This window comes from Antrostomus carolinensis, unplaced genomic scaffold, assembly GCF_000700745.2.
Source record: "Antrostomus carolinensis isolate BGI_N321 unplaced genomic scaffold, ASM70074v2 scaffold18612, whole genome shotgun sequence".
In the NCBI taxonomy this organism is placed as follows: domain Eukaryota; kingdom Metazoa; phylum Chordata; class Aves; order Caprimulgiformes; family Caprimulgidae; genus Antrostomus; species Antrostomus carolinensis.
This window is the reverse complement of record NW_010300371.1, coordinates 855-11,808: the sequence shown is the minus strand read 5'-3', so window position 1 is coordinate 11,808 and position 10,954 is coordinate 855. Positions and strand designations below refer to the sequence as shown.

Sequence of the window (10,954 nt, the reverse complement as noted above, 5' to 3'; positions counted from 1 at the left end):
AGGAATAACTAGAAGTTATGAATTCTCAAGACAAAAGTGAAAACAAGGACTCAGTATTTTTTGAGAATTTAGATTTCATTCATAATTATTAAAATCAAGTTCTAGAATTATTTACAACTTATTGAAGAGAAATATCTAGCATCTTATTTATACATCTTAATCTGCTCTACCACTATGAACTGGCAGTGGGAAAAAGAGGGTTTTTTAATTTAGACCTTTATCATTACGAAGAAAAGACAGTTTGGAGATATATTAGTCCATAAAAGTTTGGAAGGAAAAAGGAAAAACGCTAGAACAGTGTTAATAAACATAAGGTATGCAAAGACACCAAAGACAGTCAAATTCTGCCTCATATAATAAATAGTTTCAATACTTCAGAAGAAATCTGCACAGAGAACCAAGATAGAATTTTTTTTCCCCCCAACATTTAAACAGAGGCATCAGACAGAACTGAATGATTACTTATATGATTTAGATGTAAAATTCCAATACAAATACATACCCAAGATGATGTTTACTTACTGCCCTAAACACTTACCTGTGGCACTGCTGCCAACCCTAGCATTTCCTGCTCTGTATCCCTACAGCTGATACAGATGATTACTGCTACCTTTCTAGGGAACGATACACTTGGCTACTCAATCACATCTTAGTTTTTTCAGATAACTTACTTGGATTGTTAAGATAATTCTGAATTTTAATGCTGTCCTTAGGTAAGCTGGCAGCTTATTTCCTGCATGTTTAGTAAGCACACTTACTTACACATACATGTCTATTAAATTCCCTACAACACTCCAGATTTTCCCCAGTGTCCTTATATTAGCTCCCTAGCATCAATTCATATTTTTGCAACATAATACACCTCATGAGAGAAGGCACATGCCTTCATTTAACAGAGGACAGTACAGATACTGTCCCACCAAGCATTCATGACAACTATTTCCCTGGACAAATGAGTGACTTAATTTGTGGTCTTTGTCACAAGAAAGGTATCATGCCACCCTCAAAATACTGTACTGAGAGGTACAACTTCAGTATACTTGATTGATCAGGATATATTACAAATGATCCTTTCTAGATCACTCTGCACATATCTGATATGTGGTAACAGACAACATGTTTACCTCCTCCAGAGAACCTAATGACAAACAAACATACACTATTTCAATAGCTACAGTAGAAACACAGAGCAAAAGTCTTCCCCCTTTCTTTTCAAATACTCTCACAACTTTCAAATAACAGTCTGCTTAAAATTCCTCATGTCTCCCCACTTACCGCAGTAATAACTCAGCATCATGATAGCCAATGGGATGAACTGGAATTTTTGGGAGACCTACACCGTTGGCTTTGTCTAATCGGTAGGTGTATTCTGAAAGCAAAAGACAGATACTTTCATATTTACAACTCAGGAGGAATCTGTACAGCTCATAGCACAGTCCTAGCACTGGTATCAGGGATAATCATTTCACTTTCCTGAAAGTCAGGTTGATATCTCTTCAGTGACTTCATTCTTTACACTTTATCAACATGTTTTCAGACAGACAGCAACAAAAATTCTCCCATAGTAGCTGCAGTCATACATTTAAAGCTGGCTGGAAATTTTTTAATTGTGTGCTAACTTTTTCACATTGAAATGCTTTTAGGTAGAAATAATTATCTCCATGGGAAAGAACTTCAGACTAAACCACAGAGAAAGAATAAGCAAAGAGGAAGCTCGTAGTCTGACACTTGGAACTAAAAAAAAAATCTGCCAGTTGATAAGAGATACAGATGAAATCTTATACACTGGGCTACTGAATAGTCTGTGTTGCTGTTTTCCTGAACAAACTGAAGTCTAGATTTTGTTCTGACAGAGATAAATACAAATTATAGGGTTGTTTTTTTTTTTTTACAAATTAGAATCTTAATTTTCATAACGTGGACAAAATTTTAAGTTTGCAAGCCAGCAGGTATGGAAAAGAAGTTTCCTCCTTAACACAACATTCACAGAGACCCTTGTTAAGGGAAGCAGATAGATTCATCTATGCTATCACCGACTCTAGCAGAAGGAACCAGAAATCTTCCTCATAGTCTGCTTCTGCCATGCTGCTGTTGTGAACACATATCCTCTTCCAGCACAAGTGGTGCTGGTTAGAGGTAACTTTCCCCATCACTTAGGGATAACTCTTCATGATGTGACTGCCTCCCTCAGATATGCTGGCTCAAATGCTGGCATGAATGGTGCTTAAAGCATTTCAGTCAAAATTATCTGGGTAAGGTGTTCAATGAAACAGCTCAGAGATTTAATAAGCAGCTGAGGAAGCATGAGGTGAAGGTAATGAATCAGTGGAGAACGGTCATCTTATCAGGAGCCTCAGCTGCAGCCAGGTGACAGGAGTCCCAGCATGAAAGCTCTCAGCATTGCCAGCAGGGGCTCCTGTGGAGGGAAAGCAGCCCAAATCCTGCAGAAAGGAGAACTGCAAAAGCAAAGAAACGAGTGACCTGTGCAGGCTGGCTCCTTGCTGACTTACTGATGAGGAGCAGAAAGAAAATACTAGAGCTTCAGCTGTCAAATACTTGTGTCATGATCTCTGGGTATGTCTGTCAAGTTAAGCAGCTCAGCACTGCACTGTGTGGCTCCCTTAACATCCTCTCACTTTCTCTTGTGTACCATTTACAAAAGTGGCTTACTGATGTGAAGCCCAAAGCTGCCTCTTTTGAGCAAGAAAAAATATGGTTTGTTCCCAGCGAAAGAACATCCCCATCACCTTCCCCTCATCCTTCCAGAAACCAGACCCTTAGAGCACAACTTTTCTAGTATCACTCACCCTTTGCAGGATAACCTGGTGTCAGAGGATCCCCTGCCCCATTCAGGTTTAATACATTCCCACGCTGGGCTCCTCCACCTGGAAGGTTCCAGCCATTTGGATAGGGATCTACTCCTGGGGCACAGTAGTCAGCGGGGTCAGAGTACAGAATAACTCCCTTGGCACCTGCCAATTCAGCATTCTTCACCTGCAAAGAACATCTCCAGTCCCTATTCCATCCTTTATAGCTTGACACCAGAATTCAAGGGGCAAAAGAAAGTATTATAAATTACAGTGATTATTCCTCAGGGCCTTTTACAGTGCTTGGGCTAAGTAAAGGGACAATAACTGTCCCATACAAGAACATTTCCTGAAAACATTTATGCAAATATCAGGTTCTATATGAAAGTAAAAGGCTTGCTTTTGCTTTGAATTTTTGTTAGGACAAAACTGCAGTGACATGGAAAATATCCTTCACGCTATTAATACATAACTTGAGTTTGTATTCTGTCATTCTGATCAATACAATCAACTGACTATTGAAATGTAAACATCACGAATGGAAAAAACTGTACCACACTGATGCAACTTTCAGTAAGTCATGTATTTACCTTATTTACCTAAATGGTCTCCTGAATATATCTCAGGGCTCAGACTACACAGGAAGATTATTATTGGAAACCTTGAAACTGTCTTTGGCTGTGAAAAAGAGTAACTACAAAGACTGTGTAATTTAGGCTTACCATGGCAGAAGGACTCACCTACATGCTGTTTTGATTTTAACAAAAGTGTTCTCATGCTTCTTTATTGTTGTATAATACTGGTTGGTAGAGCATGAGAGAGAGAAAATATATGTCATTTTGATACCTCAATCTGTTTTGCTAGTAGATATGTCAGTGATATATAGTGACTGAGTGACAACTAATCCTCAGCAGTTAAAAATTTGGGTATTTTAATTCAGAAATACCATAGCTTGTTGTAGGAAATACAGTACTTGCTTTCATCCTTTATCCTATTCCATTAGGAAGTCAGAAAATGATAGTACAGTTCTCCAGATCTTATACAGCCCACCAAATTCTTCAGTATATAAACAGTCACTAGAAATACTACGGTAGGAATGAACATATCATCACTTTGTGTCAACAACAGTATGTAATTTCTAAACCACAGGACAACTGCCCCCGTAGATACTAGTAACTCTGAAGTGCTTGTATTTCATTTTAAGAAAAGATTCATAGACAGCAATACCTTCTTCAATGTTTAAGTCTTTTCCATTCAGATACGAGTGGTAAACAATTTACTGAAAATATTATTTGACCCAGAATATGAGTTATGTATCTCTTTTCACTGGTGAAAATGGTATGTATGTAAACCAGTGAGTTACCCACTTAAAAGCTCACAGAAGATTAGTCAACAGCATATAACAAGACTTGGCATTCCCAAAAGGAGATTCAGTGTTTGATAGCCTTAGGTAACTGAGAAATACAAATTACAGTCCTGCCAAATTAGGGTCAAACTAATTTTTGTACAAGAGCCAAAAACACTTAAAAAAGACTGTCTCCTTACATCCCTATTGAGGAAGTAACTTGGGTGTATGCCTGAAGAATGCACATGATTATGTCCTTTCCTGTCAGGCCATGGAAATCTGCAGAAATCTGTAGTTATAAAATATTTATATGATAGGGACACTGAAGAAACAAATACAGAATTTAAAATAAGCTCCATATAGTTATAGTGTCTGCCTGGCATACAGAAACCATTATAAAGAAAACACAATATAGGCATCTTAAAGCACAGCTGAACCAATAGGGAAGAACAGTCTAGTTCAGAGTTAGTGTACTACCCAAGAATGTTAGTAATATTTTGGAAAAATTTATAGTATGTAAATCAATATAAAATATGTAACATTTTCAAACTTATTTACTTTTATCCTATAGATGTAGAATATATATATCAAATATATATTTTATATCTTCTACTAAAGAGCCATCTTTGAATGAGTTCTATGAAAACTCTTTTATGCTAAATGTCCACAATACTTTAGGCTAAGTATTCCAGTCTCTTGAAATCAACTGAAGGATAGCATAAGTAACATTTTTATAGAGAGGCATTACCTTATTTCCTCTGAAGATCTTCCCATATCTGGCAATAACAATCTTTCCTTTACAGCTAATTCCCATTTCACGTTCTAGCTTAAAGAAGTCCTCGGTACGGCCATAATTCACATACACTAACTCACCCTGATAGATAGAGGTAGAATTTGAAACAAGAATGTCAATGAGCATGTCAAAAGGAGGATGTGATCTAGTAAGAGAATAAGCTGGGAACAATAAGATCTGGGACTGGTTCTGGTATGAATTGTTCTTTGATCATGAGACAAGTAGGTAGGCAAGTGAATTCTAATGAATTTAAGACTCCTACCATCCAAAGCGGCCAGACTTTGTCCACAATGATTGTTAAAATATGACTTCTGAATCAGAAACTTAGATTAAGTACTCAGAGTACAGCATTTACTATTCTTCACAGTGTGTTTAACCTGTAGGTAGTCTTGGACAGCTGGAGGTATTTTGTACCCAGACACCACAGTAAATATAAATTGTATTTTATGCAGTAGACTGAATGATGCCCATATCATGTTAAATTCTCCATACTCAATGCTCATTCAATACAGCAGAACTAATATTTTTTTCAGAAACAAAGTTCTTCTATTTCATTAAAATAAAATAATTTTCTAAAGAGGGAAGTTGCAACTTGTTTTATTATTTCCCGTATCCCATCGCTTACTATAGAATCATAGAATGGTCTGGGTTGGAAGGGATCTTAAAGATCATCTAGTTCCAATCCCCCTGCCATCAGCAGGGACACCTTCTGAGGTGCTTTGTAAAGCCTCATCCAACCTGGCCTTCAACACTTCCAGGGAGGAGGCATCCACAACTTCTCTGGGCAACCTGTTCCAGTGTCTGACCACCCTCACAGTAAAGAATTTCTTCCTAATATCTAATCTAAACCTACCCTCTTTCAGCTTAAACCCATTTCCCCTTGTTCTATCATTAACTGCCCTTATAAAAAGTAAATATAGCTCTCAACAATCAAATAAAACAATGAGGTTATTCTGTCTTTCTTTGACTGTTCAATTTGAACATTGCTCTATCACAAAACTCCCAAGAATATCAGAGCTAGGACACCTCTCCTACTGGTGATATGTCAGGTTTTGAAACAAAGCCTAAGACCCAGGAATTTCACATTATTCTGTATCACTTTATGGTATTCTGTGCTACGCTACACTACAGTATTCTATCTTTTCTTTTTCTATTATTTCTATTTCTATGATTTCCATTTCTGTCTCTAGTTTTATTTCTACTCCTGTTCCTACGACTATTTCTGTTTCCATTTCTACTTCTATTTCTTTTACTATTCTACTATGTTACCTCGGGCATTCCTTGGGCTGAAAATGCACTGTAGGGTGGCACCACACCTCCAACTGCCTCATAACCTGGAGGAGGAGGCTCAGATAGTGATGTGTTGAAAATCTAGTGGGAAATAAGAAAAGAAAAAAAAGTAAACCAGGCAACATGGAAAATAAGTACTGTCTATTCAGGCACTTTTCACATGCACTTGCAGTTTAAAGGAGTCTAATTCTAGAACACTAAATAAGCATTAGCCAAAACTGTAGCAAGCACTGGACATTCTTTTCAGTATGTGGGTTCAGTGTGTGATCTTGGAAATTCCATCTCCACTCTACACTGAAAATCCTGCTTAAAGGAACACAGGGTCCCAGGTAAGAGCAGGTTAGATCATAATGGTAAAAAACATTTGCATTCTGCTCATCCCTGGAGCTTCTATAAGCACTACAGCTGCTCTGTAATGAACTGATGTTACTTGTGATAGTATATCTCAAGGTCTAAACTCTAATCTTCAAGAAGCTGAATTTAGCACAATCACCAATACTCTATAATGAATCAATGCAAATAATGATGCTGACCATGGTTGCTTTTCTCTAATTAATAGAGTAATTCTAAACCAATTTAATTATATAAAGTAATTATCTTACATAATTCTCCTTTAATCTATTTATGTCAGTATGCTATATGAATCAGGGTAATTATTAGTATTCCTAGTACATACATTAAGAAACAAAGATACAAAATATAAAAGCAAACTGGAACCCCTCATTTCCGTGAGCTTTGGATCAGGCCCAACACTATTAACAGAGCAGAGGACAGCTTTCCCTCCCAGGTTTCCCAGGTTTATGAAGGTGATTTTGTTCCCTGGTTGCAAAAACTTGTGTTTTTTGTACCTCATTTCCATGCTCATCAACTATCGAGATGTAGTTGGGCTTAGTGTCATCAGGGTAAGAGAGCAAGACATCATAATGAACCAACTGAACAGAATCCAAACCAAACTCCTTCCACTCAGCTTGGACTTGCTGTGCCAGATGCAGATTCTCCTTCGTTCCTGCTAGGTGAGGAAGCTGTGTAAAATTGCTAAAGAAAAAGAAGCAACAAATAAGGATCAGGCATTGCAGGTCATAATCAGAACTCCTCCTGGCCTAGCTGGAAATAAAGCTCCTAAAGATGACCAGGTGTGCACAGGCTAAATAGAGATCCAAACTCCTCTGCACTTAGGCTTTTGCCTGTCGTATATACAAGTTGTGGCAAATGGTTTCACTCTGTCCTGAGTTATCACAGGTGTTTGTATCTTCCTCACTGTGTGGCTTAGCAAGAACTGCATGATGACATCAGCTGTGGGGTCTGGTCCTTACTTCACTTCTTGTCTTCTGGGTGACCTTAGGCCAATCACTCCTATGCTTGATGAGACTGACCTTCCTTGTGAAGTGATAAAAGAATTGAGTGTAACTATCTCTGTGTATTCAATTTAGAAATGTGCATAGTTACTCTGATCCCTACATTTAATTAACTGGATATTCTCACTGGATCCCATTATTTTAATTAACTGTGGCACAAATACTGATTTATCTAAAAGTTCACTCTGGCTGTGTCTTGCTGGCAAACGTGAATTCACAGCAGTTTACAAACAAGGAACAGAAAAGCTCAACAGATTGTGACTTAAAAGTCCTCCAGTGTGGATAACAAACAGTTAAAGATATTCATAGAATCATAGAATGGTTTGGGTTGGAAGGGACCTTAAAGATGAAACAGTTCCAACCCCCCTGCCATCAGCAGGGACACCTTCCACTAGACCAGGTTGCTCAGAGCCTCATCCAGCCTGGTCTTAAATGCTTCCAGGGAGGGGGCATCCACAACTTCCTTGGGCAACCTGGGCCAGTGTCTCACCACCCTCACAGTGAAGAACTTCTTCCTAATATCTAATCTAAACCTACCCTCTTTCAGCTTAAACCCATATCCCCTTGTTTTGTCATTAACTGCCCTTATAAAAAGTCCTTTCCCAGCTTTCTTGTAGGCCCTTCAGGTATTGGAAGGCTGCTATAAGATCTCCCCTGAGCTTTCTCTTTTCCAGGCTGAACAGCCCCAACTCTTTCAGTTTGTCTTCATAGGAGAGGTGCTCCAGCCCTCGGATCATCAATATATATATTATAAATAGTGAGCAAGCAATTGTCTGAAAAAAAAATTGTCCAGATGATTGAGAAAGCCCAGTGGTAAAATCAGCTAAAGAAACTCTCAGCTGAAGGAGGTTGCCATCATGATGTCCTCATCTTGTCATATGACCATGCCACTAACATGCTACAGAAGCATGTGTTGCACCAGCTGGTGTTAATGAAGGAAATTGGATCTTTTATGAGGAAGGGGTATAAGGTCAGGAAAATTTTTAATTCTTGAATTCCAGTGTGAATAAAGCCATCAAAGAAAGCACTTTGAAAGAACTACACACTTGTGCTTTTGCATTGAATACTGCTGGATAAAACCATGTTCCTCCAATAATGTCAACACCCAGTACTTACTGTACTAAAAGTCTCTGCTACAGTGACAGCAGCATTTTCTGGACAACACACTGTACCAAGAGCACAGTTATGTGTTATTATTAGAGCCAATGGCTGTTTTCTGTACGAGTCAGGAATGTTTAAGTTTCCTGTTTTCATTAAAATTTGACTTATGCAATAACATTCTCCTGTATTATATTCCCATTTAATTGAATATTGTGTTTTTCTTAATTTCCTCTTCTCATCTGTTGACTGCCTGTACTGGTAGTTCTGAGTATTGAATAAGGATCTGCCATATTTCACCACAGAACTGGCCACATGACAGTAAATAAGGTACAACGTTTCCTGTTGGCATAGAGACAGAGAGTTTAGAGGGCAGGAAGCAGTCCTTTCAGAGAGCTGTTTAAGAACAGTTGACTTTGTAGGAGCCAAAACATAGGTTAACACTGTAAAAAATCCTAAGTCTTCAGTTTTCAATGTCTATATAGCCCAGGACACGGCTGTTATGTAGCAAAGATAATGTATTTTCCAGATAATTTATTTGCAATAGTTTGTGGCAAGTGCCTTTAAAATGAACTCGGTAGGATTGCCACAATCTTATAAATCAAAAATGTTTATTTAGTAATTTAGTTTTGTAGCAAGATACAACTTCATGCTATTTAATCAGGCTGGGAATTTAAGGCAAACAAATTTATTGATTACTCCTAAAATAACTGATACTCTAACACTTTCTTTAGACAGAAAGCAAATTTCTACCAGTAAGCTATGACTTCTGGTCTATTACTGACTGGAATAAATACAGCTTTTAACAAATATTAACTTCCCTAAGAGAAAAATAATCTGTTTACAAGATTCCTAAAATAAACAAAGAATAGTGCATCAGCTTCTTTGTATGTAAAACTTCTAAGTTACAGATATTATGAAATTAATTACAGTAATTAAACTGCAATTGATTTTTTTAAATCTATATTGTCATCTTCCATTGTTTGAGTTTTCAGGAACAAATGTCAGCAGCTTTGCTTCTAGGATTTAATAAAGCAAAGAGTATATTTAAAACCACCTAATTTAAGTACTAAAGGGCAGAGGAGATGAAACAATTATTGGGGAAAAAATATGATCTTAAAAAACAGTTTAAACCTTTAAGCCTATTAGATTTATTATGAACAGTCTCGTGTACCATCAGATGACTAGCTGGTATCTACTATGTCTGTTCTAGCTATTCACTGTGCAGAAGGACACAGCGTGGAAACGTATCTTTCTTCATGAAAGTGAGTACAAGGTTGGAATGGTGACAGATTAACACATAAATTTGGTCACAGAATGAGAAAGTGTGAAGGGAGAGTAGCAATAAGGTATTAAGGCCCGAGCTGTAGGAAGAACTAAAGGCTCAAACACTGGTATGATTTTCTTCTCTTTGCTCTGATGTACTCCACTGTTTTCCATTTAATCTCTCCTGACTTAAGTTCATTCATACAGTCTAATTTGAAGTGAATGATTTTTCCATAAAAATAAGTGTAAGATTAATGCTGTAGATGAAACAGGACACACAAGAGAAAGGCTGAACCTGTACATCATTGTACAAGCATTCACCAAAGGCTGAGCAAGAGCTTCGCCAATTTTTAATTACTTTAAGTACTGAGATTACTGACAACACCTCGACTGTTTCCAACACAAACGAGAGGAGCCGAGATGGACTGTTTTGTCAGTCACAACTCACTGGGACACATGAGATAAAACCTATGGCCAAGAACCTGCACATCACCCTCTGTCTGGTGGCATCCTTGGGCTGGTTCCTGCTTGAATTATTTTTTTTTTCCTTTTTCTGACTGATTAGTCTACACATTGCTTACTAAAGAAACTGCTTGATGTTTTCAGCTTTCATTTCAGCCATAAATGCCGCCTTCATGTCCTCATGACTCACAGATGTCTTCTTTTCTGTAGATTTTGCAAACCAGCCTGTACAACACACCAAAATACAACAGTAAAAACACCAGGGCAATATTCCTGTGACACACACCATTTCTCTTTGGTATTACCACAAGATTTTAACTGTGTATTTTACAACTGTTCTTAGCATAGACAAGCAGCCACAAGCAGCAGGCTGCACAGTGATGGTGGTGGCAGTTCCCCACAAAGAGAATTTATTTATCTAGGCAGATATTGAGGGGAATAAAATAATATATTATATTTATTCATCACAGTTACTGTACTGTAGATGCTCAGGAGATTTACCTATCTTCCTTTCACACCAGAATATCATGCTGTCAGT

General features: G+C 37.7%; 1 protein-coding gene across 2 annotated transcripts in view; it reads right to left on the bottom strand.

Annotated features, from left to right (window-relative positions):
- LOC104521192 (glutamate carboxypeptidase 2) overlaps nt 1–10,639 on the bottom strand; it is a 24,965-nt gene extending 14,326 nt beyond the window's left edge. The window contains exons 1-6 of one of the 2 annotated variants that reach the window (XM_029083789.1): nt 10,536–10,639; nt 7,084–7,270; nt 6,215–6,316; nt 4,901–5,026; nt 2,808–2,994; nt 1,276–1,369 (exon numbers count right to left, since the gene is read on the bottom strand). In XM_029083789.1, the coding sequence (XP_028939622.1) occupies nt 1,276–1,369; nt 2,808–2,994; nt 4,901–5,026; nt 6,215–6,316; nt 7,084–7,270; nt 10,536–10,591 (752 nt within the window). In that variant the 5' untranslated portion in view covers nt 10,592–10,639. The remainder of the gene's footprint in view (nt 1–1,275; nt 1,370–2,807; nt 2,995–4,900; nt 5,027–6,214; nt 6,317–7,083; nt 7,271–10,535) is intronic. The other variant, XM_029083790.1, reaches the window with a different exon arrangement.
- Nucleotides 10,640–10,954: the final 315 nt, after the last annotated feature.